At 58.2% G+C, this 25296-nt stretch overlaps 5 protein-coding genes across 5 annotated transcripts; all 5 read left to right on the forward strand.

Annotated features, from left to right (window-relative positions):
• LOC129015736 (hemoglobin subunit zeta) lies at positions 1–2011 on the forward strand. The gene is made up of 3 exons (XM_054454231.2): positions 1–123; positions 1026–1230; positions 1883–2011. Exons 1-3 carry the CDS (start codon positions 29–31, stop codon positions 2009–2011), a joined length of 429 nt encoding a protein of 142 aa, XP_054310206.2. The 5' UTR covers positions 1–28.
• Positions 2012–2834: 823 nt separating this feature from the next.
• On the forward strand, positions 2835–3617 carry HBM (hemoglobin subunit mu). The gene is made up of 3 exons (XM_054454230.1): positions 2835–2946; positions 3126–3330; positions 3433–3617. The coding sequence occupies exons 1-3, from the start codon at positions 2855–2857 to the stop codon at positions 3559–3561; spliced, it is 426 nt and encodes a 141-aa protein (XP_054310205.1). The 5' UTR covers positions 2835–2854; the 3' UTR covers positions 3562–3617.
• Positions 3618–10045: 6428 nt separating this feature from the next.
• Positions 10046–10896, forward strand: LOC129015393 (hemoglobin subunit alpha). Its single transcript, XM_054453273.2, has 3 exons — positions 10046–10192; positions 10310–10514; positions 10658–10896. Exons 1-3 carry the CDS (start codon positions 10098–10100, stop codon positions 10784–10786), a joined length of 429 nt encoding a protein of 142 aa, XP_054309248.2. The 5' UTR covers positions 10046–10097; the 3' UTR covers positions 10787–10896.
• Positions 10897–13798: 2902 nt separating this feature from the next.
• Positions 13799–14724, forward strand: LOC129015394 (hemoglobin subunit alpha). Its single transcript, XM_054453274.2, has 3 exons — positions 13799–14019; positions 14137–14341; positions 14485–14724. Exons 1-3 carry the CDS (start codon positions 13820–13822, stop codon positions 14611–14613), a joined length of 534 nt encoding a protein of 177 aa, XP_054309249.2. The 5' UTR covers positions 13799–13819; the 3' UTR covers positions 14614–14724.
• A 3242-nt stretch (positions 14725–17966) lies between these two features.
• On the forward strand, positions 17967–18700 carry HBQ1 (hemoglobin subunit theta 1). The gene is made up of 3 exons (XM_054454376.1): positions 17967–18098; positions 18184–18388; positions 18498–18700. The coding sequence occupies exons 1-3, from the start codon at positions 18004–18006 to the stop codon at positions 18624–18626; spliced, it is 429 nt and encodes a 142-aa protein (XP_054310351.1). The 5' UTR covers positions 17967–18003; the 3' UTR covers positions 18627–18700.
• Positions 18701–25296: the final 6596 nt, after the last annotated feature.

Here is a 25296-nt window from a genome sequence, read left to right on the forward strand (position 1 = left end):
CTCCAGTGCAGCCGCCCACCCTGCCGCCATGTCTCTGACCAAGACCGAGAGGACCATCATTGTGTCCATGTGGGCCAAGATCTCCACGCAGGCCGACACCATCGGCACCGAGACTCTGGAGAGGTGAGTGTCAGACCGGACGGCCAGAGGGACTGGGTGGGAGGCCAGGTATGTGAGTGGGGACAGTGGAGAGGGGGCGGTGGAGAGGGGACAGAGGGGAGGGGACCATGGTGAGGAGACAGTGGGGAGGGCACCATGGGGAGGGGACAGTAAAGAGGGGACCTTGGGGAGGGGACAGTGAGGAGAGAACCGTGAAGAGGGGACAGTGAGGAGGGGACAATGGGGACAGATAGCGTTCCCTCTCAGTGAGAAGAGCAGGGTAAGGAGGGTACGATTAGGAGTTGCACAAGCATCTGGGCTCGCTGAGACCTGGGCAGGCACAGGCCCAGGTTCTGACAAGCAGAGGGTGAAAGGTTTCGTTCCAGGCCTGAAGGACCTTACAGGGCAGCCAGGGCACTACAGCCTCTAAAGTCCCAGCATCTGGGATCAAGGCACTGTCCCAGCGTCAAAGTCCCAGCATCTGATCCCCTGGGAGGGGCCAGGGAGCTTTTCCTTCCCTGGAACGCTGCTGGGAGGTCATGAGCCTGCAGAAGGGGTGGCGGGCAACCCAGTCTGGGGCTGGGAGGGAAGTCTTGTGGCCAGAGGAGACGGTGGAGGGGCTGGGGGCACCAGGCGTGCTGGAGGCGGAGGGCGGGAGACTTGGGGACCAGGCTGCACAGAACCCGTTGGAAGCAGGGTGATCAGCCGGGAGCTGCAGGGGCCTGGGGGGCCTCTAGCCCAGGGCAGCCTGGGAGGGGCAGCTGCCTGGGCACCCGGGCACCGTGAGGAGGGGCTGGGGCCTGCTGCGGGGTCGCAGATGTGTCCTGGTGCTCGGAGACGGCCGCAGGGCGCGTGGGCCGTGGGCCGTGGGCCGTGGGCGGGAGGCCGCGCTTCTGGGAGCTCACGGCCCCCGTCCCCCGTCCCAGGCTCTTCCTCAGCCACCCGCAGACCAAGACCTACTTCCCGCACTTCGACCTGCACCCGGGGTCCGCGCAGTTGCGCGCGCACGGCTCCAAGGTGGTGGCCGCCGTGGGCGACGCGGTGAAGAGCATCGACAACATCGGCGGCGCCCTGTCCAAGCTGAGCGAGCTGCACGCCTACATCCTGCGCGTGGACCCGGTCAACTTCAAGGTGCGCGGGGCGCGGGGCGCGGGGCGCGGGGCGCGGGGCGCGGGGCGCGGGGAGCGGGGAGCGGGGCGCGGGGAGCGGGGCGCGGGGAGCGAGGCGGGGCGGGGCGGGGCGGGGCGGGGTCGCGGGGCGGGGCGGTGCGGGGCTGGGTGGGGTCGCGGGGCGGGACTGGGTGGGGAAGTGGGGCGGGGAGGGGTGGGGTCGTGGGGCGGGGCTGGGTGGGGTCGCGGGGCGGGGCTGGGTGGGGTCGCGGGGCGGGGCGGGGTGGGGTCGTGGGGCGGGGCGGGGCTGGGTGGGGTCGCGGGGCGGGGCTGGGTGGGGTCGCGGGGCGGGGAGGGGTGGGGTCGCGGAGCGGGGCGGGGCTGGGTGGGGTCGCGGGGCGGGGCTGGGTGGGGTCGCGGGGCGGGGAGGGGTGGGGTCGCGGGGCGGGGCGGGGCTGGGTGGGGTCGCGGGGCGGGGCTGGGTGGGGTCGCGGGGCGGGGAGGGGTGGGGTGGGGTCGCGGGGCGGGGCGGGGCTGGGTGGGGTCGCGGGGCGGGGCTGGGTGGGGTCGCGGGGCGGGGAGGGGCGGGGTCGCGGTGCGGGGCGGGGCTGGGTGGGGTCGCGGGGCGGGGCCCGGGCTAGGCCCCGCCCCGCACTGAGCCTCCCCGCCCCCAGCTCCTGTCCCACTGCCTGCTGGTCAACCTGGCCGCGCGCTTCCCCGCCGACTTCACGGCCGAGGCCCACGCCGCCTGGGACAAGTTCCTATCGGTCGTGTCCTCTGTCCTGACCGAGAAGTACCGCTGAGCGCCGCCTCCGGGACCCCCAGGACAGGCTGCGGCCCCTCCCCTGCCCTTTACCCTCCCACAATTCCTGCCCTGACTCCAGTAAATGGATGAGGACGGAGCGATCTGGGCTCTGTGTTCTCAGTATTGGAGGGAAGGAGGGGAGAAGCTGAGTGATGGGTCCGGGGGCTTCGCGGGAACTCGGTCGTCCCCGCTGTCGTCGCGGCCTGGAGGTCACTTGGGGGGCGCCTTGGGGAGGTTCTTGCCCCTGGGCACCGGAGCTGCAGCCCGGGTGGAGCAGAGCAGTCCCGGGCCGGCCCACGGCGTCTACTGGGGTTCTTGAGTCAGACGGGCGTTTGTGCGTCTCCCAGCTTCCCATATCGCACAAAGATTGTCACTTCACTGAGCGTATTGGGAGCGTGTCGGGACTCAGGGAACTTTTCCACAAAGCCTGACGTCCGAATCCCGGGACTCTGGCGGCTGCGGGGGTCCCTGAGGCCGGTCCCTCCCCGACTCCTAAAAGAGTAGGGGGTTTCCTGCCCGGTGTTCTCTCTCCGATTCCTCCCATGTGCTCGCTCCTGGCAGAGCAGTAACTTCACCCGAGGGGAGTAATTACAGATGCCCCTAAAGTCTGCAGTAAAGGTGCCCACGCGCAACAGCGTGGGTCAATGCCAGAAACCCTGGGATCCCGGAGGTCGAGGCCCCCACATAGACGGGAACCCGGGCTGGCTACGTTCCCCGGCGCAGGCCGAGAGTCCCCGCGTTCCCGCCGCGCTCGGGCCGATAAGGACGGGCGGGGTGCCCGGAGGCTCTATAAGGAGGCCAGGGCGGCGGGCGCGGCCCCCAGAGCACGTCAGGCGGCGCCATGCTCAGCGCCCAGGAGCGCGCCCAGATCGCGCAGGTCTGGGACCTGATTGCGGGCCACGAGGCGCAATTCGGGGCGGAGCTGCTGCTCAGGTCGGTAGAGGCGGGGTCTCCGGGAGCTCAGGGAGGTGGAGATGAGGGTTTTGGGCGCGTGGGCCGCCAACGCCGTCCAAGGTCCTTCGGGTGCGGATCCCCGGGGCTCTGGGCGATGTGGGCGCTAGTGAAGCCCCACGCAGCCGCCCTCCTCCCCGGTCACTGACCTGGTCCTGCAGGCTCTTCACAGTGTACCCCAGCACCAAGGTCTACTTCCCGCACCTGAGCGCCTGCCAGGACGCCACGCAGCTGCTGAGCCACGGGCAGCGCATGCTGGCGGCGGTGGGCGCGGCGGTGCAGCACATGGACAACCTGCGCGCCGCGCTGAGCCCGCTGGCGGACCTGCACGCGCTCGTGCTGCGCGTGGACCCAGCCAACTTTCCGGTGAGGCCTTTCCGGCCGGGACAATGGTGCAGCGCGCAACCGGGGGGGCTCTGGGGGTCCCTAGTGGGGCAGACCCCGTCTCACCGGCCCCTTCTCCTGCAGCTGCTAATCCAGTGTTTCCACGTCGTGCTGGCCTCCCACCTGCAGGACGAGTTCACCGTACAAATGCAAGCGGCGTGGGACAAGTTCCTGACTGGTGTGGCCGTGGTGCTGACCGAAAAATACCGCTGAGCCCTGTGCTGCGCAGGCCTTGGTCTGTGCCTGTCAATAAACAGAGGCCCGAAACATCTGCCCCTGCCTGTGTGGTCTTTGGGGAGCTAGCACAGCGAGGTCACTATTGTTGGCCAGAGAAGCTCAGGGACCTAAAAGGAGCCTCCTAGAACTCTCAAATGCGCCCCACCCCTGGAGGTTTTCCTCCCATGGCGGGGAGTGCGGTGGGGCAGAGGGAGTACTGTGATGTGGCAGGGGTTGGGGGGTGGCCTTCGACTTCAACTCTTGAATCGGGCTTCCAACCATACTGTTCGCAAAGCACTTCTCCATTCACACATTTATTCATTCATTCATTCTCCCTCCATCCCCACTTCCTGCTGGGACCTGTAGATGCTAATCCTGGCCCCTTTTGCAGAGAGATGCAGAAACCGAGGTCCCAGAGCCAAATGTGCAACCTAATTCGTTGGCCCAGAGCAGAGGGCTCCGCAGACCTGTTCCTTTCCCCTTCCTTTCCCCATGGACACTCCCTCAGTGGCAAACATGCGCTAGCCTGGTGAGCCCTGCCTGTGGCCCTGCAGCCCTGGGGGTGAGGCGGGGAGGAAGTCCTCAGTGGCCACAATTTGGCAGACAGAGCAGGTTTAGGCTTCCAGCCTGCTCAGTGACAAGCTGTGCGACCCTGGGCATGTCCCAGAGCTCTCCGGCCTTTACCTATCGAATAGAAAAGCAACGTCCAACTCACGAGATTTTTGAAATAATTTTTGAAATCATAACACAGGGTGGGTGCCTGCAGGCTCGTTGCCACCCCACCCCTCCACCCAGCCCCAGCTGCGTGTCTCAGTCTCTGCAGGTGCCCAGGCCAAGGCACTCCCTCCCCCAGGTTCCCTCTTCTCCCTCCCCAGGACCAGGAAGGGAATCTTAGGGCTCCACGCCAGGCTTTTCAGACAAAGAACAGGGGATGAGAAAAGAGTGGGACCTTGGAGGTCTCCAAACCCTGAATAGGGATGGCTCTGGGTTGGCCATCCTGGGTCTGTGTGGGGAGCACTGGACCAGGCCTGGCACCCAGGTCTGACCTGGCGGTCAGCAACGAGGTCTGAAGAGAGCTGCTGGAAGCGGAGCCCTGACTGTGAGTCAGCCAAACTTCCCCCAGCAGTCAGTGCCAGTGACCTGTTGCCCTGCACTGCCTGGGATGCCAGCCCAGTAGTTTGGAGAACTTTGCCCCATGTTATCTACATCCCCCAACTGTTTTTTTGTTTTTGGGGGTCTTTTTTTTTTTTTTTTTTTTGCTTTGTTTTTGTTTTTGAGACAGGCCCTTGCTCTGTCGCCCCCGCTGGAGTGCAGTGGCACGGTTTTGGCTCACTGCAGCCTCGGCCTCCTGGGTTCAAGCGATTCTCCCGCCTCTGTCTCCCGTGTAGCTGGGATTACAGGCATGGGCCGCCATTCCTGGCTAATTTTTGTATTTTTAATACAGACACAGTTTCACCATGTTGATCAGGCTGGTCTCAAACTCCTGACCTCAAGTGATCTGTCCTCCAAGGTCTCCCAAAGTGCTGGGATGACAGGCGTGAGCCACCACACCCAGCCCCCGCAACTGTTTACATGGATAATTAACAGCTTTTGGTCCCAGGCAGAGTTTGGTGTGAAAGCAGCTTATGTTTCACTTTGGAAAAACTGTGCTCTTCTCCCCATCCAGGAAGCTGCCTGGGTCTGGGCCATATGTGGATACCTTATGGGTATAAGCGGCTCAGGACCCTGTGTGGAAGCTCAGGACAATGGCAGCAGGAAGGCTACCATGAAGAGAGCTGGTCTCTGTTTGGGCAGGACTAAGAGATGCAGGGCAGCCTTGGGCAACCTGTCTACTCTCACTCACTCCTCCTCCCCCTTTCCTGTGCCAGGCACCTCCTGGCAACTTGCCAACCAATGACCCTGCACCCCAGGCATAAGAGCTTCCACCCTCCCCCACCTTTCACTTCTGAGCTTACACAGACTCAGAAAGAACCTGCCACAGTGCTGTCTCCTGAGGACAAGGCTAACACCAAGGCGGTCGGGGAGAAGGTTGGCGACCACGCTGCTGACAATGCCACGCAGTCCCTGGAGAGGCAAGGACCCTCCTCTCCCCGCTCACACCTTGGGTCCAACACCCACTCCAGGGCTCCACTGGCCACCCCTAACTATTCCTGCCCTGGACCCAGCCCCCAGCCCCTCACTCTTTGCTTCCCCCTGAAGCATGTTCCTGACCTTCCTATCACTTGGCCCTGAGTTATGGCTCAGCCCAGATCAAGAAACAATGCAAGTAGGTGGCCGACACACGGACCAATGCCGTGGCCCACTTAGACGACCTGCCCAATGACGTGTCTCAGCTGAGGAAGCTGCATGTCAATGACCTGTGGGTGGACCCAGGCAACATCAGGGAGAGCTTTGGGCTGGGAGGCATCTAGGGTGTGGGGGCAGCTGGCCTTCCTCATAGGACAGACCATCCCACACGTTCAGGGAGGTGGAGCACAGGTGACAGTAGTATCTACATCCCCTGACTCTCTCTCCACAGTTCCTGGGTAAATGCCTGCTGGTGACCTAGGCCTGCCACACCCTTCCCAGTTTACTCATGTGGCGCCTCCATGGACAAATTGTTTGCTTTTGTGAGTGCTGCATTGACCTCAAAATACCATTAAGCTGGAGCACTGGTGGTCATGCCCCTGCCTGCTGGGCCTCCCACCAGGCCCTCCTCCCCTCCCTGCCACAGCACTTCCTGATCTTTGAATGAAGTTCTAGTAGGCAGCAGCCTGTGTGTGCCTGGGTTCTCTCCATCCCGGAATGTGCCAGCCATCGGGGTTTTTTCCTGTTTCTGACCAAGGACCTCTCTGCAGCTGCATGGGGTTGGAGAGGGAGAACTGCAGGGAGTATGGGAGGGGAAGCTGAGGTGGGCCTGTTCAAGAGAAGGTGCTGAACCAGCCCCAGTCCTGAGAGGTGCCAGGCCTGCAGGCAGTGGCTTAGGAGCTGGGGAGGAGAAAGGCATCCAGGGTTCTACTCAGGGAGTCCCAGCATCGCCACTCTACTTTGAAATCTCCGTGGTTGAACCCAGTTAAACATACACTCTCCGTCAAAACAAAACGAAGCAAAACAAACTGGCCAAATAGGCTGTTCCCGAGGCAAGTGCAGGTGCCAGAACATTTCTGTCGTTCCCACCCCTTCCTGCCAGAGGGTAGGTGGCTGGAGTGAGGGTGCTGGCCCTACCCACGCTTCCTCTGTCATGGTAACCCTCTGAGAACAGCCCAGTAAGTGGGGAAGGAGGAACGGGCTGGGATGCTCACAGCCAGCAGCCTACACCTGGGGAGACTCTTCAGCAGAGCACCTTGCGGCCTTACTCCTGCACTTCTCCTGCACTTTGTAAGGTACATTCAGAACTCACTGTGTGCCCAGCCCTGAGCTCCCAGCTAATTGCCCCACCCAGGGCCTCTGGGACCTCCTGGTGCTTCTGCTTCCTGTGCTGCCAGCAACTTCTGGAAACGTCCCTGTCCCCGGTGCTGAAATCCTGGAATCCATGCTGGGAAGTTGCACAGCCCATCTGGCTCTCAGCCAGCCTAGGAACACCAGCAGCACTTCCAGCCCAGCCCCTGTCCCAGAGCAAGCCTCCCCCTCCACACTCACAGTACTGGATGGAGCTTTGGGGAGGGTGGAGAGGGCCCCGTCACCGCTTTTCTTCTGGACATGGACCTCTCTGAATTGTTGGGGAGTTCCCTCCCCTCTCCACCACCCACTCTTCCTGTGCCTCACAGCCCAGAGCATTGTTATTTAAGCATAAACACTTAAAAAAAAAACTAAAATCGGACAGACACGGTGGCTCACGCCTGTAATCCCAGCACTTTGGGAGGCCGAGGTGGGCGGATCACCTGAGGTTGGGAGTTCGAAACCAGCCTGACCAATATGGAGAAACCCCAGTTCTACTAAAAATACAAAATTAGCTGGGCGTGGTGGCGCATGCCTGTAATTCCAGCTACTAGGGAGGCTGAGGCAGGAGAATCGCTTGAACCCGGGAGGCGGAGGTTGTGGTGAGCTGAGATCGCGCCATTGCACTCCAGCCTGGGCAACAAGAGCAAAACTCCATCTCAAAAAATAAATAAATAAATAAACTAAAATATATCCATGCTTTCACACACACACACACACACACACACACACACACACACACACACACCCTTTCTTGTGTTACTTAAAGTAGGAGAGAGTCTCTCTTTCCTGTCTCCTCACACCCACCCCCAAAAGAGACCAAAATGAAGGGTTTGAAACTCAGCCCATGGGCCCCATCCCATGCTGAGGGAACAGAGCTACATCTACAACTACCGCCACAGGCTCTCTTTTTGGACAAAAATACCATCATACTGTAGATACCTGTGTACAACTTCCTAATCTCAGTGAAGTGTCTCCCCTGCATCCCTTTCAGCCAGTTCATTCAGCTCTGTGCCAGTCCACAGTCTCACTGATTATTACTGTGTTTCCATCATGATCCCCCCAAAATCATCACTTTATTTATTTATTTATTTTTATTTATTTATTTTTATTATTATTATTATTTTTTGAGACGGAGTCTTGCTCTGTCACCCAGGCTGGAGTGCAGTGGCACAATCTCGGCTCACTGCAAGCTCCGCCTCGCGGGTTCACGCCATTCTCCTCCCTCAGCCTCCAGAGTAGCTGGGACTACAGGTGCCCGCCACTACGCCCGGCTAATTTTTTGTATTTTTAGTAGAGACAGGGTTTCACTGCATTAGCAAGGATGGTCTCGATCTCCTGACCTCGCAATCCGCCTGCCTCGGCCTCCCAAAGTGCTGGGATTACAGGCGTGAGCCACCGCGCCCGACCTTATGTATTTATTTGTTTGAGACAGAGTCTCGCTGTGTCGCCAGGCTAGAGTGCTGTGGCACGATCTCGGCTCACTGCAACCTCCAACTCCCTGGTTCAAGGAATTCTCCAGCCTCCACCTCCTGAGTAGCTGGGATTACAGGCATGCGCCACCACACCCAGCTAATTTTTGTATTTTTAGTAGACATGGGGTTTCACTATGTTGGCCAGGATGGTCTGGATCTCCTGACCTCATGATCCACCGGCCTCAGCCTCCCAAAGTGCTGGGATTACAGGCGAGAGTCACCAAGTCCGGCCACTTTATTTTTATTTTATTTACTTATTTATTTATTTTGAGACAGAGTTTCACTCTTTTTGCCCAGGCTGGAGTGCAATGGCACAATCTTGGCTCACCACAACCTCCACCTCCTGGGTTCAAGCGATTCTCCTGCCTCAGCCTCCTGAGTAACTGGGATTACAGGCATGCGTCACCCATCCTGGCTAATTTTGTATTTTTAGTAGAGACGGTGTTTCTCCATGTTGGTCAACCTGGTCTCGAACTCCCGACCTCAGGTGATCCGCCCGCCTCGGCCTCCCAAAGTGCTGGGATTACAGGTGTGAGCCACCGCGCCCAGCCAAACCATCACTTTTCATGAGCAGGGATGCACCCACTGGCACTCCTGCACCTCCCACCCTCCCCCCCCCGCCAAGTCCACCCCTTCCTTCCTCACCCCACATTCCCCCACCTACATTCTACAACCACAGAGGCCTTCTCTCCCCTGTCCTTTCCCTTCCCAGAGCCAAGTTCGTTTATCTGTTTACAACCACTATTTACCTAGCAAGTCTTCCATCAGACAGCATTTGGAGAGCTGGGGGTATCACAGTGAACCACGACCTCTAGGCCAGTGGGAGAGTCAGTCACACAAACTGTGAGTCCATGACTTGGGGCTTAGCCAACACCCACCACCCCCACGCGCCACCCCACAACCCCGGGTAGAGGAGTCTGAATCTGGAGCCACCCAGCCCAGTCCCGTGCTTTTTGCGTCCTGGTATTTGTTCCTTCCCGGTGCCTGTCACTCAAGCACATTAGTGACCATCGCCAGAGGGAAAGGGAGCTGGAGGAAGCGAGGCTGGAGAGCAGGAGGGGCTCTGCGCAGAAAGTCTTTTGAGTTCCTATGGGCCAGGGCGTCCGGGTGCGCGCATTCCTCTCCGCCCCGGATTGGACGAAGCCTCCCGGCTCGCACTCGCTCGCCGGTGTGTTCCCTGATGCCGCTGGAGCTGATGCGCGTCCAGCGTGTGCCAGGCCGGGGCGGGGGTGCGGGCTGACTTTCTCCCTCACTAGGTACGCACCGGCCCCCGAAAGGAAAGGGTAGCGCTGCGCTCCGGGGTGGAAGAGCCGACAGCGCCCGACTCCAACGGGCCGGCCCCACAAGTGCCGCTACCGCCCTGCTCCCGGGCAAGCGGGATGGGCGGGAGTGGAGTGGCGGGTGGAGGGTGGAGACGTCCTGGCCCCCGCCCCGCGTGCGCCCCCAGGGGAGGCCAAGCCCGCCGCCCGGCCCGGCACAGGCTCTGCCCGGGACTCCCCTGCGGTCCAGGCCGCGCCCCGGGCTCCGCGCCAGCCAATGAGCGCCGCCGGGCCGGGCGTGCCCCTGCGCCCCAAGCATAAACCCTGGCGCGCTCGCGGCCCCGCACTCTTCTGGTCCCCACAGACTCAGAAAGAACCCACCATGGTGCTGTCTCCTGCCGACAAGACCAACGTCAAGACCGCCTGGGGGAAGGTCGGCGCGCACGCCGGCGACTATGGTGCGGAGGCCCTGGAGAGGTGAGGCTCCCTCCCCTGCTCCGACCCGGGCTCCTCGCCCGCCCTGACCCACCGGCCACCCTCAACCGTCCTGGCCCCGGACCCAAACCCCACCCCTCGCTCTGCTTCTCCCCGCAGGATGTTCCTGTCCTTCCCCACCACCAAGACCTACTTCCCCCACTTCGACCTGAGCCATGGCTCTGCCCAGGTTAAGGACCACGGCAAGAAGGTGGCCGACGCGCTGACCAACGCCGTGGCGCACGTGGACGACATGCCCAACGCGCTGTCCGCCCTGAGCGACCTGCACGCTCACAAGCTTCGGGTGGACCCGGTCAACTTCAAGGTGAGCGGCGGGCCGGGAGCGATCTGGGTCGAGGGGCGAGATGGCGCCTTCCTCGCAGGGCAGAGCATCCCGCGGGTTGCGGGAGGTGTAGCGCAGGCGGCGGCTGCGGGCCCCGGGCCCCACTGACCCTCTTCTCTGCACAGCTCCTGAGCCACTGCCTGCTGGTGACCCTGGCCGCCCACCTCCCTGCCGAGTTCACCCCTGCGGTGCACGCCTCCCTGGACAAGTTCCTGGCTTCTGTGAGCACCGTGCTGACCTCCAAATACCGTTAAGCTGGAGACTCGGTAGCCGTTCCTCCTGCCCGCTGGGCCTCCCAAAAGGCCCTCTTCCCCTCCTTGCACCGGCCCTTCCTGGTCTTTGAATAAAGTCAGAGTGGGCGGCAGCCTTTGTGTGCCTGGGTTCTCTCTGTCCTGGAATGTGCCAGCCATCGGGGTTTTTTCCTGTTTCTGACCAAGGACCTCTCTGCAGCTGCATGGGGTTGGAGAAGGAGAACTGCAGGGAGTATGGGAGGGGAAGCTGAGGTGGGCCTGTTCAAGAGAAGGTGCTGAACCAGCCCCAGTCCTGAGAGGTGCCAGGCCTGCAGGCAGTGGCTTAGGAGCTGGGGAGGAGAGAGGCATCCAGGGTTCTACTCAGGGAGTCCCAGCATCGCCACTCTACTTTGAAATCTCCGTGGTTGAACCCAGTTAAACATACACTCTCCGTCAAAACAAAACAAAACAAAACAAAACAAACTGGCCAAATAGGCTGTTCCCGAGGCAAGTGCAGGTGCCAGAACATTTCTGTCATTCCCACCCCTTCCTGCCAGAGGGTAGGTGGCTGGAGTGAGGGTGCTGGCCCTACCCACGCTTCCTCTGTCATGGTAACCCTCTGAGAACAGCCCAGTAAGTGGGGAAGGAGGAACGGGCTGGGATGCTCACAGCCAGCAGCCTACACCTGGGGAGACTCTTCAGCAGAGCACCTTGCGGCCTTACTCCTGCACTTCTGCACTTTGTAAGGTGCATTCAGAACTCGCTGTGTGCCCATTCCTGAGCTCCCAGCTAATTGCCCCACCCAGGGCCTCTGGGACCTCCTGGTGCTTCTGCTTCCTGTGCTGCCAGCAACTTCTGGAAACGTCCCTGTCTCCGGTGCTGAAATCCTGGAATCCATGCTGGGAAGTTGCACAGCCCATCTGGCTCTCAGCCAGCCTAGGAACACCAGCAGCACTTCCAGCCCAGCCCCTGTCCCAGAGCAAGCCTCCTCCTCCACACTCACAGTACTGGATGGAGTTTTGGGGAGGGTGGAGAGGGCCCCGTCACCGCTTTTCTTCTGGACACAGACCTCTCTGAATTGTTGGGGAGTTCCCTCCCCTCTCCACCACCCACTCTTCCTGTGCCTCACAGCCCAGAGCATTGTTATTTAAGCATAAACACTTAAGAAAATAAACTAAAATCGGACAGACACGGTGGCTTACGCCTGTAATCCCAGCACTTTGGGAGGCCGAGGTGGGCGGATCACCTGAGGTTGGAAGTTCGAGACCAGCCTGATCAACATGTAGAAACCCCATCTATATTAAAAATACAAAATCAGCTGGGCATGGTGGCGTACGCCTCTAAACCCAGCTACTCAGGAGGCTGAGGCAGGAGAATCATTTTAACCCAGGAGGCAGAGGTTGCAGTGAGCTGAGATCACACCATTGCACTCCAGCCTGGACAACAACAGCGAAACTCTGCCTCAAAAAAAAAAAAAAAAAAAGCCCCCACATCTTATCCTTTTTTTTTTTTTTTTTTTTTTCCTTCAGGCTGTGGGCAGAGTCAGAAGAGGGTGGCAGACAGGGAGGGGAAATGAGAAGATCCAATGGGGGAAACATTGCTAAGCTGGTGGGAGCTACTTCCTTCTCTGCCCAAGGCAGCTTACCCTGGCTTGCTCCTGGACACCCAGGGCAGGGCCTGAGTAAGGGCCTGGGGGGACAGGGCAGGGAGCAGGCTGAAGGGTGCCGACCTGACGCACTCCCCAAAGCAAGGTCTTCTGCCAGACCCCCAGGAAATGACTTATCAGTGATTTCTCAGGCTGTTTTCTCCTCAGTACCATCCCCCCAAAAAACATCACTTTTCACGCACAGGGATGCACCCACTGGCACTCCTGCACCTCTCACCCTTCCCCAGAAGTCCACCCCTTCCTTCCTCACCCTGCAGGAGCTAGCTGGCCTCATCGCCCCAACATCTCCCCACCTCCATTCTCCAACCACAGGGGCCTTGTCTCCTCTGTCCTTTCCCTTCCCCGAGCCAAGCCTCCTCCCTCCTCCACCTCCTCCACCTAATACATATCCTTAAGTCTCACCTCCTCCAGAAATCCCTCAGACTAACCCTGGTCCCCTTGAATGCCTCGTCCACACCTCCAGACTTCCTCAGGGCCTGTGATGAGGTCTGCACCTCTGTGTGTACTTGTGTGATGGTTAGAAGACTGTCTATTTCCCAGAGGAGGTTGAATGCTCCAGCCGGTTCTGGCTGTTGCTTTGTTTACATGTTTAACCACTATTTACCTAGCAAGTCTTCCATCAGACAGCATTTGGAGAGCTGGGGGTGTCACAGTGAACCACGACCTCTAGGCCAGTGGGAGAGTCAGTCACACAAACTGTGAGTCCATGACTTGGGGCTTAGCCAACACCCACCACCCCCACGCGCCACCCCACAACCCCGGGTAGAGGAGTCTGAATCTGGAGCCACCCAGCCCAGTCCCGTGCTTTTTGCGTCCTGGTATTTGTTCCTTCCCGGTGCCTGTCACTCAAGCACATTAGTGACCATCGCCAGAGGGAAAGCGAGCTGGAGGAAGCGAGGCTGGAGAGCAGGAGGGGCTCTGCGCAGAAAGTCTTTTGAGTTCCTATGGGCCAGGGCGTCCGGGTGCGCGCATTCCTCTCCGCCCCGGATTGGGCGAAGCCTCCGGGCTCGCACTCGCTCGCCGGTGTGTTCCCTGATCCCGCTGGAGCTGATGCGCGTCCAGCGTGTGCCAGGCCGGGGCGGGGGTGCGGGCTGACTTTCTCCCTCACTAGGTACGCACCGGCCCCCGAAAGGAAAGGGTAGCGCTGCGCTCCGGGGTGGAAGAGCCGACAGCGCCCGACTCCAACGGGCCGGCCCCACCAGCGCCGCTACTGCCCTGCTCCCGGGCAAGCGGGATGGGCGGGAGTGGAGTGGCGGGTGGAGGGTGGAGACGTCCTGGCCCCCGCCCCGCGTGCGCCCCCAGGGGAGGCCAAGCCCGCCGCCCGGCCCGGCACAGGCCCTGCCCGGGACTCCCCTGCGGTCCAGGCCGCGCCCCGGGCTCCGCGCCAGCCAATGAGCGCCGCCGGGCCGGGCGTGCCCCTGCGCCCCAAGCATAAACCCTGGCGCGCTCGCGGCCCCGCACTCTTCTGGTCCCCACAGACTCAGAAAGAACCCACCATGGTGCTGTCTCCTGCCGACAAGACCAACGTCAAGACCGCCTGGGGGAAGGTCGGCGCGCACGCCGGCGACTATGGTGCGGAGGCCCTGGAGAGGTGAGGCTCCCTCCCCTGCTCCGACCCGGGCTCCTCGCCCGCCCTGACCCACCGGCCACCCTCAACCGTCCTGGCCCCGGACCCAAACCCCACCCCTCGCTCTGCTTCTCCCCGCAGGATGTTCCTGTCCTTCCCCACCACCAAGACCTACTTCCCTCACTTCGACCTGAGCCATGGCTCTGCCCAGGTTAAGGACCACGGCAAGAAGGTGGCCGACGCGCTGACCAACGCCGTGGCGCACGTGGACGACATGCCCAACGCGCTGTCCGCCCTGAGCGACCTGCACGCTCACAAGCTTCGGGTGGACCCGGTCAACTTCAAGGTGAGCGGCGGGCCGGGAGCGATCTGGGTCGAGGGGCGAGATGGCGCCTTCCTCGCAGGGCAGAGCATCCCGCGGGTTGCGGGAGGTGTAGCGCAGGCGGCGGCTGCGGGCCCCGGGCCCCACTGACCCTCTTCTCTGCACAGCTCCTGAGCCACTGCCTGCTGGTGACCCTGGCCGCCCACCTCCCTGCCGAGTTCACCCCTGCGGTGCACGCCTCCCTGGACAAGTTCCTGGCTTCTGTGAGCACCGTGCTGACCTCCAAATACCGTTAAGCTGGAGACTCGGTGGCCATGCTTCTTGCCCCTTGGGCCTCCCGCCAGGCCCTCCTCCCCTTCCTGCACCCGTACCCCCCTGGTCTTTGAATAAAGTCTGAGTGGGCGGCAGCCTGTGTGTGCCTGAGTTTCTTCCCTCAGCAAATGTGCCAGGCATGGGCGTGGACAGCAGCTGGGACACACATGGCTAGGATTTCTCTGCAGCTGGAGAGAGTAGGAAAAGGCAGGGGCGGGAGAAGGGGATAGAGGAGGGAAAGTTGAGCCATCGCGAAGTCCAGCTGGAAAAACGCTGGACCCTAGAGTGCTTTGAGGATGCGTTTGCTCTTTCCCGAGTTTTATTCCCAGGCGTTTCAGATTCAATGCAGGTTTGCTGAAATAATGAATTTATCCATCTTTACATTTCTGGGCACTCTTGTGCCAAGAACTGGCTGGCTTTCTGCCTGGGACCTCACTGGTTTCCCAGAGGTCCTCCCAGATATGGGTGGTGGGTAGGTCAGAGAAGTCCCACTCCAGCGCGGCTGCATTGATCCCCCATCGCTCCCACTAGTCTCCGTAAAACCTCCCAGATACAGGCACAGTCTAGTTGAAATCAGGGGTGAGGGGTGCAACTGCAGGCCCCAGACAATTCAATAGGGGCTCCACTTTCACCCCCAGGTCACCCCAGAATGCTCACACTCCAGACACTGATGCCCTGGGGCTGTCAAGATCAGGAGGTTGTCTCTGGGCCCAGCTCAGGGCCCAGCTCAGCACCCACTCAGCTCCCCTGAGGCTGGGGAGCCTGTCGCATTGTGACTGGAGAGGAGAGCGGGGCCACAGAGGCCTGGCTAGAAGGTCCCTTCTCCCTGGTGTGTGTTTTCTCTCTGCTGAGCAGGCTTGCAGTGCCTGGGGTATCAGAGGGAGGGTTCCCGGACCTGGTAGCCATAAAGCCCTGGCCCTCAACTGATAGCAATATCTTTTCTTCCCTGAGCCCATGAATCACCCTTGGTAAATACCTATGGCAGGCCCTCTGCCTGCTTTTGTGATGTCCTTCCTGCAGCCTGTGGGTACAGTATCAACTGTCAGGAAGACGGTGTCTTCATTATTTCATCAGGAATAATGGAGTTCTGACCTAAAGGTAGAAATATGTCAAATGTACAGCAGTGGGCTGGTTGGAGTGCAGCGGTTTTTACAATTAATTTATCAGAACCAGTTATAAATTTATCATTTCCTTCTCCACTCCTGCTGCTTCAGTTGACTAAGCCTAAGAAAAAATTATAAAAATTGGCCGGGCGTGGTGGCTCACACCTGTAATTGCAGCACTTTGGGAGGCTGAGGCAGGTGGATCACCTGAAGTCAGGGGTTCGAGACCAGCCTAGCCAACATAGTGAAACCCCGTCTCTACTAAAAAGACCAAAATTGTCCGGGTGCGATGACTCACGCCTGTAAAGCTGGCACTTTGGGAGGCAGAGGTTGCAGTGAGTCAAGATCGCGCCATTGCACTCCAGCTTGGGCAACAAGAGCGAAACTCTGTCCCCCAAAAAAAATTAAATTAAATTAAATTAAAAAATTAGCCCAGTGGCTGGGCGCAGTGGCTCACGCATGTAATCCCAGCACTTTGGGAAGCCAAGATGGGCAGATCACAAAGTCAGGAATTTGAGACCAGCCTGGCCACTATGGTGAAACCCCATCTCTACGAAAAATACAAAAAATTAGCCAGGTGTGGTGGCGCACGCCTGTAATCCCAGCTACTCCGGAGGCTGAGGTAGGAGAATCACTTGAACCCAGGAGGCAGAGGTTGCAGTGACCCGAGATCACACCATTGCACCCTAGCCTGGGCAACAAGAGCAAAACTCCATCTCAAAAAAAATTATAAAAATTATACATCAGTAGACGAATGGGTAAACAAAATGTGGTGGTCTATACACACAATGGAATATTATTCGGCCATAAAAAGAAATGAAGCACTGATAGGATGTAGCTGCACCTTGAAAATATTTGACAAGTAAAAGAAGCCGGACACCAAAGGTCACACACTGCATGACCCCATCTATATGCAATATCCGCTGCAGCCAAATCCATAGGGACCAAAAGCGGATTAGTGGCTGCTGGGGCCAGAGTTACTGTTCATTGAGTACCGAGTTGGCGTTCGGGATGATGAAAAAGTTCTGACCTAGATAGTGGTGATAGTTGCGTAACACCAAAATGTTCTTTTTTTTTTTTTTTTTTTTGAGACGGAGTCTCGCTCTGTTGCCCAGGCTGGAGTGCAGTGGCGCGATCTCTGCTCACTACAAGCTCCGCCTCCCTGGTTCACGCCATTCTCCTGCCTCAGCCTCCCCAGTAGCTGGGACCACAGGGGCCTGCCACCACGCCCGGCTAATTTTTTTGTATTTTTAGTAGAGACAGGGTTTCACCATGTTAACCAGGATAGTCTCGATCTCCTGACCTTGTGATCCGCCCGCCTCGGCCTCCCAAAGTGCTGGGGTTACAGGCGTGAGCCACCGCGCCCGGCCCAAAATGTTCTTAATATCACCAAATTTTATACCTGAAAAATGGCTAAAATGGTAATTTATGTCTATTTTATCACTTTTTTTTAAAACAAAAAAGGTATAAGGGGTACAGCAGAGTGAGTGCTGCATATGCATTTACTATTATTCTTGGGTTACATCCCAGGCACTCAATAAATGTTTATTGCCCTGAAGAAACACCTGCTACGAGTCAGGCACCTGACAGTTGTTATCCGTTTAATTCTCACAATCTGAGAAGAAATTGTCACCCTCATTTTATATAATAAATGAGAAAATAGACTCGGGCAAGTGTCACGATAGAATCAAGAGGCAGAATAAACTGACTTCCAATGTCAAATCCATGCCGAAAGTCAGTGCTTTAATAATATACATGGCCGGGCGCGGTGGCTCACGCCTGTAATCCCAGAACTTTGGGAGGCTGAGGCGGGAGGATCACCTGAGGTCGGGAGTTTGAGATCAGCCTGACTAACATGGTGAAACCCTGTCTCTACTAAAAATACAAAATTGGCATGGTGGCATGCACCTGTAATCCCAGTTACTCGGGAGGCTGAGGCAGGAGAATCGTTTGAACCCGGGAGGCGGAGGTTGCAGTGAGCCGGAATCGCGCCACTGCACTCACCGCACCTGGCCAATTTTTGTGTTTTTAGTAGAGACTAAAAACCATATGGTGAACACCTAAGACGGGGGGCCTTGGATCCAGGGCAATTCAGAGGGCCCCGGTCGGAGCTGTCGGAGATGGAGCGCGCGCGCTCCCGGGATCCCGGACGAGGCCCTGGACCCCAGGGCGGCGAGGCTGCAGCGCGGCGCCCCCTGGAGGCCGCGGGACCCCTGGCCGGTCCGCGCAGGCGCAGCGGGGACGCAGGGCGCGGCGGGTTCCAGCGCGGGGATGGCGCTGTCCGCGGAGGACCGGGCGCTGGTGCGCGCCCTGTGGAAGAAGCTGGGCAGCAACGTCGGCGTCTACACGACAGAGGCCCTGGAGAGGTGCGGCGAGGCTGGGCGCCCCCGCCCCCAGGGGCCCTCCCTCCCCAAGCCCCCCGGACTCGCCTCACCCACGTTCCTCTCGCAGGACCTTCCTGGCCTTCCCCGCCACGAAGACCTACTTCTCCCACCTGGACCTGAGCCCCGGCTCCTCACAGGTCAGAGCCCACGGCCAGAAGGTGGCGGACGCGCTGAGCCTCGCCGTGGAGCGCCTGGACGACCTACCCCACGCGCTGTCCGCGCTGAGCCACCTGCACGCGTGCCAGCTGCGAGTGGACCCGGCCAGCTTCCAGGTGAGCGGCTGCCGTGCTGGGCCCCTGTCCCCGGGAGGGCCCCGGCGGGGCGGGTGCGGGGGGCGTGCACGGCTGGTGCAGGCGAGTGAGCCTTGAGCGCTCGCCGCAGCTCCTGGGCCACTGCCTGCTGGTAACCCTCGCCCGGCACTACCCCGGAGACTTCAGCCCCGCGCTGCAGGCGTCGCTGGACAAGTTCCTGAGCCACGTGATCTCGGCGCTGGCTTCCGAGTACCGCTGAACTGTGGGTGGGTGGCCGCGGGACCCCCAGGCGACTTTCCCCGTATTTGAGTAAAGTCTCTCCAAGGAGCAGCCTTCTTGCCGTGCTCTCTCCAGGGCAGGACGCGAGAGGAAGGCGCCGCCCCTCCCCAAGGAAAGGCGAGGGCCTGGGGCGCACCCCCAGTGCCCGGATCTAGGCGCGCCTCTTTCCACCCCCAGCAGGTTTGGGGCCTCGGCCACGGGGGCACCGAACTGCGTGCGGCCTGACCCTCCAGAATGGGGTGGTAGGTGGGGGCCGCGGGACGCCCCGGGAGGCGGGCTGCGAGGACGGCCGACTCTGCCCATCCCGAGGGCCGCTGGCTTCGTCCTCCCCACTCCGGGCCAGGCACGCGGCCCGTACCCACCGCGAGAACTCCGCACCTGCAGCCTGAACGCCCGCGGGCGGCGTAAGGGCCCGGGGCTGGCTCGGAGCACGTTAGGGAACAGCGCCCCCTCGCGGCGCGAGCCGGTACCTGCGCAGCGCCCAGTCGCCTTGGCTGTGGCCTGGAATTGGGGACCTGGGGTGCCCGGGGGTTGTGGTGGGGAAGGTGGGACCAGCCCCAGCACCTAGCCACGTAGCAGGCGAGGTAGACCAGGAACCGACCCAGACCCCCTGCCGTCACCCGACACCACTACGGAGAGTGAAGCTTTTTTATATTTGTCCACATAAAACCAATCATGGTCATTGTAGAACTTCTGAAAACAACGCTCGCTGCACCTTCCTGTGTATCCCAGGTCCAGGAATGGGTGCAGCACATCCTTCAGCTCCCGCTTGACACGCGGCAAACTGTGTCATGTGTAAACAAAAACAGGACATGGCTGTCACATCCAAGAGCACACGTGTAACACAGACATGTCACACACACACACACGGGGCAGAGACCAGGCCCCATCCAGACCCCTAACATTTAACGCGTAGCTGTTGCAGTCTAGGCACATGTAGAGATGCTTTTCCTCAGAAATGGTATTCTCAAGGTGACACTGAGGAAAAGTGGACAGGCCGGGCGCGGTGGCTCACGCCTGTAATCCCAGCACTCCGGGAGGCCGAGGCGGGCGGATCACGAGGTCAGGAGATAGAGATCATCCTGGCTAACACGGTGAAACCCCGTCTCTACTAAAAATACAAAAAACTAGCTGGGCGTGGTGGCGGGCGCCTGCATTCCCAGCTACTCGGGAGGCTGAGGCAGGAGAATGGCGTGAACCCGGGAGGCGAAGGTTGCAGTGAGCCGAGATCACACCACTGCACTCCAGCCTGGGCGACAGAGTGAGACTCCGTCTCAAAAAATAAAATAAAATAAAAAATTAGCTGGGTGTGGTGGCAGGCGCCTGTAATCCCAACTTCAGGAGGCTGAGGCAGGAGGATGGCTTGAACCCGGGAGGCGAAGGTTGCCGGGAGCCGAGATCACACCATTGCACTCCAGCCTGAGCGACAGAGCGAGACTCCGTCTCAAAAAAAGAGGAGGAGGGGGTGGGGGTAAGAGCCAGAGAAAATATTTGCTACATGTGGCAGATTAAAGGTTATTATCTCTACTACATTAGATCTCCGGGAGGGGCATGGTGGCTCACAACTGTAATCCCAGCACTTTGGGAAGCAGAGGCAGGTAGATCACCTGAGGTCAGGAGTTTGAGACCAGCCTGCCCAACATGGTGAAACACTGTCTCTACTAAAAATACAAGAATTAGCCAGGCATGGTGGCAGGCGCCTGTAATCCCAGCTACTTGGGAGGCTGAGGCAGGAGAATCACTTAAACCAGGGAGGCAGAGGTTGCAGTGAGCTGAGATCGAGCCACTGCACTCCAGCCTGGGTGACAGAGCGAGACTCCATCTCAAAAAAAAAAGAGACAGATCTCCAAATTATCTTTCTTCTGGCCCTATACTCCCTATCCCTTTCTAGTCAGTCAACCTAACAGAAGAATAAGCCAGAAGATAGGCAGCTCAGATGGACCAAGGGCCAACGGACATTTGCAGTGATGTTCAAACACATGCACCTGGCTGGGCACACGGTGGCCCACACCTGTACTCCCAGCACTTGGAGAGGCTGTGGGAAGACTGCTTCAGCCCAAGAGTTTGAGACCAGCCTGGGCAATATAGGGAGCCCCTGTCTCTACAAAAAATTTAAAAATTAGCCAGGCATGGTGGCGTGTGCCTGTAGTCCCAGCTATTCAGGACACTGAGGTGGGTGAATCACTTCAGCAGGGCAGGTAAGGCTGCACTGAGCTGTGATTGTGCCCCTGCACTCCAGCCTGGGTGACAGAGTGAAACCCCATCTCAAAAAAAAAAAAAAAAAAATAGCTGGGCGCGGTGGCTCACGCATGTAATCCCAGTACTTTGGGAGGGTGAGGTGGGTGGATGACAAGGTTAGGAGGTGGAGACTATCCTGGACAACATGGTGAAACCCCGTCTCTACTAAAAATAGGAAAATTCGCTGGGCGTGGCGACGTGTGCCATAATCCCAGCTACTCCAGACCCTGAGGCAGGAGAATCACTTGAATTGGGGAGGTGGAGTTTGCAGTGAGCCGAGACCCCGCCACTGCACTACAGCCTGGTGACAGAGCTAGACTCTGTCTCAAAAAAAAAAAAAGGAAAATAAAAAATATGATGCACAACCAATATATTCATAAACAGGAGACAGATTAAATTATGGTAGAGTCACCAGGGAATGCTGTGTACCCATCACAGAGAATCAGTCTGAGCGCAGACATGGAGCAATGGCAGGACCTTCATATAACAGATCATGCCACAGCCAGTATGTAAAGTGTAAATCCATGTTTATATTAACATAACCACAATACAACTTGACAATACATACCAAACACTGGCAGCAGTCTTCCATGGGTGTGGGACTACAGGGATAGAGAAGGCAACTGTTACCACTTGATATAATCCCAGAAAAGGAAGGCAGTTGGGGGGTGAGTGATTTTTCTTTTTTGAGACGGAGTCTCGCTCTGTCACCCAGGCTGGAGTGCAGTGGCGCAATCTCGGCTCACTGCAAGCTCCGCCTCCTGGGTTCACGCCGTTCTCCCGCCTCAGCCTCCCGAGTAGCTGGGACTACATGCGCCCGCCACCACGCCCAGCTAATTTTTTGTATTTTTAGTAGAGACAGGGTTTCACCATTCACAGGATGGTCTCGATCTCCTGACCTCGTGATCTGCCCGCCTCGGCCTCCCAAAGTGCTGCGATTACAGGCGTGTGCCACCGCGCCCGGCCGGGGGGTGAGTGATTTTTCATGTGTCTGTACGGTTTTGAAAACTTTGCAGAAAACCTTGCTGTGAATATTTATAGCTAAAATTGTATACACTACATTATTTCCTGGAGGGATTTTTACAGATGTGGAATTTCTGGGGTGAGTGTACCCATTACTACAGCTTTTGGGTTATACTGTGTCCTTGGCTGCTCCTCTTCATGGTTGGGAGCTGACATTTATTTGATTAGTGATGTCTTTTTAAAACTTAATCGGCCGAGCACGGTGGCTCACACCAGGACCAGCCTGGCCAACATGGCGAAACTTCATCTCTACCAAAAATACAAAAATTAGCCGGGCGTGGTGGCAGGCGCCTGTAGTTCCAGCTACTCAGGAGGCTGAGGCAGGAGAATGGCGTGAATCTGGGAGGCGGAGCTTGCAGTGAGCCGAGATCACACCGTGCAGTCCAGCCTGGGTGACAGAGCGAAACTTTTTTTTTTTTTGAGACGGAGTCTCACACTTGTTGCCCAGGCTGGAGTGCATGGTGTGATCTTGGCTCACTGCAACCTCCGCCTCCCGGGTTCAAGCCATTCTCCCGCCTCAGCCTCCGGAGTAGCTGGGATTACAGGCATGTGCCACCACGCCCGGCTAATTTTGTATTATCAGTAGAGACGGGGCTTCTCCATGTTGGTCAGACTGGTCTCGAATTCCCGACCTCAGGTGATCCGCCCACCTTGGCCTCCCAAAGTGCTGGGATTACAGGCGTGAGCCACCTCACCTGGCCAAGACTCCAAAAAACAAACAAAAAAACCCCTTAATCCTCAGTATGATAATATCTGTCATTCCCACCTCCTCCATATTAATCACCCGTTTCTGTCCTTGGCCTGTTTTCCCACAGTGGTGTTGCCTGTAGGAGTCTTTCTTCTGTGAACCTGTAGACCTGCAGTCCATCTTACATCATGTTTTTCTTCTTTTTTTTTTTCTTATTGAGACAGAGTCTCACTCTGTCACCCAGGCTGGAGTGCTGTGGCACAGTCTCGGCTCACTGCCAACCTCTGCCATCTGGGTTCAAGCAATTCTCTCACCTCAGCTTCCCAAGTAGCTGGGACTACAGGCACGTGCCACCATGCCAAGCTGATTTTTTTGTATTTTTAGTAGAGAGGGGTTTCACCATGTCAGTCAGGCTGGTCTCAAACTCCCGACTTCAATTGATCCACTCGTCTCTGCCTCCCCAAGTCCTGGGATTACAGGCATGAGCCACCGCGCCTGGCCACATCATGTTGCTTTTCTGTCTTTAGTTTTGGGTGATCCTAACTACCTCTCCCCTCAGGTCTCGGGCCCCTGTACTGGCTCCAGGGCTTTGCCTGCTCTGGGCCACCATTTCCAACCTTGGCAGAGAGACTGCAGTTTCATTTCTGTGTAACTAAAAATACTGAATAACATTTTTAAATCTTAAAAAATGTAAAGTCTGGCCAGGCGTGGTGGCTCACGCCTGTAATCCCAGCACTTTGGGAGGCCGAGACGGGCGGATCACGAGGTCAGGAGATCGAGACCATCCTGGCTAACACGGTGAAACCCCGTCTCTACTAAAAATACAAAAAATTAGCCAGATGTAGTGGCAGGCGCCTGTAGTCCCAGCTAATTGGGAGGCTGAACCAGGAGAATGGCGTGAACCCGGGAGGCGGAGCTTGCAGTAAGCTGAGATCGCACCACTGCACTCCAGCCTGGGCGACAGACCGAGACTCTGTCTCAAAAAAAAGACCGGGAACGGTGGCTCACGCCTGTAATCCCACCACTTTGGGAAGCTGAGGCGGGCTGATCACGATGTCAGGAGATCTAGACCATCCTGGCCAACATGTTTAAACCCCGTGTCTACTAAAAATATAAAAACTGACTGGGTGTGGTGGTGCATGCCTGTACTCTGGGCTACTCGGGAGGCTGAGGCAGGAGAATCACTTGAACCAGAGAGTCGGAGGTTGGAGTGAGCTGAGATTGCACCACTGCACTCCAGCCTTGCGACAGAGCGAGACTGTCTCAAACAAAAAAAAAAAAAAAGAAAAAATCTGGCCCCTAGCCCACCCATGAGCCCCCTCTTGGATCCACGTTCTAGTTTCTGTCCTTGGGGTAGCTCGAGTCAGTCTCACCTCTATCATCCTGTGTGCTCCCAGAGCACAGGACCTGTGGTTGCTGCACCTTTCCACACAGGAGCAAGCACTTGGAGCCCAGGAGGCTCAGGGGCCCTGAGGAAGCACCAGGCTCTCAGACTCCTGTAACTAGGTGTGGACACCCTCTTGGGCCTGGGATTACATCTGGAGCATCACTGAAGGTGGAAGAACCAGACCCCATCCTCCCTGGAGATGTGGAGGTTGGAGGGAGCTGGCCCTGGCTCAAGGGCTCAGCCCACTTGGTACAGAACCCACCCAGAGGTGCAGATCCAGGGGAGGGGAGCAGCTGTGGGCCCTCCACACTGTTGGGGAGACTCACATGCCCATTCAAGTCCAGGGGAATTTGCACTCTGCTTTTTTTTTTTTTGAGATGGAGTCTTGCTCTGTCACCCAGGCTGGAGTGCAGTGGTGCAATCTCAACTTGCTGCAATCTCCACCTCCCGGGTTCAAGCGAATCTCCTGCCTCAGCCTCCTGAGTAGCTGGGATTACAGGCGCCTGCCACGCCCGGCTAATTTTTATATTTTTAGTAGAGACGGGGTTTCACCATGTTGGCCAGGATGGTCTCAATCTCTTAACCTCATGATCCACCTGCCTTGGCCTCCCAAAGTGCTGGGATTGCAGATGTGAGCCATCGCGCCTGGCCATACTCTGCCTTTTCAAAGCCACCCCTGCACAGGTGGTGGTGAAGGCTGCACAACAATGTAGATACATGTCATGCCACTAACTGTACACTGAAAAACTGTTATAACAGCACGTTTTGTGTGCACTTTACTATAATAAAAAATGTTCCGTCCTGGCCGGGCGCGGTGGCTCACGCCTATAATCCCAGCACTTTGGGAGGCCGAGGCGGGCGGATTGTAAGGTCACGAGATTGAGACTATCCTGGCTAACACAGTGAAACCCCGTCTCTACTAAAAAAATACAAAAAAAATTAGCCAGGCATGATGGCAGGCGCCTGCAGTCCCAGCTACTCAGGAGGCTGAGGCAGGAGAATGGCGTGAACCAGGGAGGCGGAGCTTAGAGTGAGCCGAGTTTGCGCCATTGCATTCTAGCCTGGGCGACAAGAGCGAGACTCCGTCTCAAAAAAAAAAAAAAAAAAAAGTTCCATCCTGGCCAACGTGGCTCTGGCTCCAGTCTGCCACCCCATCCCCCAAAGGATGCTACCCCAGATGGTGGTCCTCGGCCTGCTCCAGCACCTGCCTGTCCCATGATGGCTGCATACTAGGGTAGGAAACGGCCTCCGCATCCTCCTCTTCTGCCCCCAGGACTACCCTTAACCTACTCAGGGCTTCGGTCAAGGCCCATG

Source organism: Pongo pygmaeus, chromosome 18 (assembly GCF_028885625.2).
Source record: "Pongo pygmaeus isolate AG05252 chromosome 18, NHGRI_mPonPyg2-v2.0_pri, whole genome shotgun sequence".
NCBI lineage: Eukaryota > Metazoa > Chordata > Mammalia > Primates > Hominidae > Pongo > Pongo pygmaeus.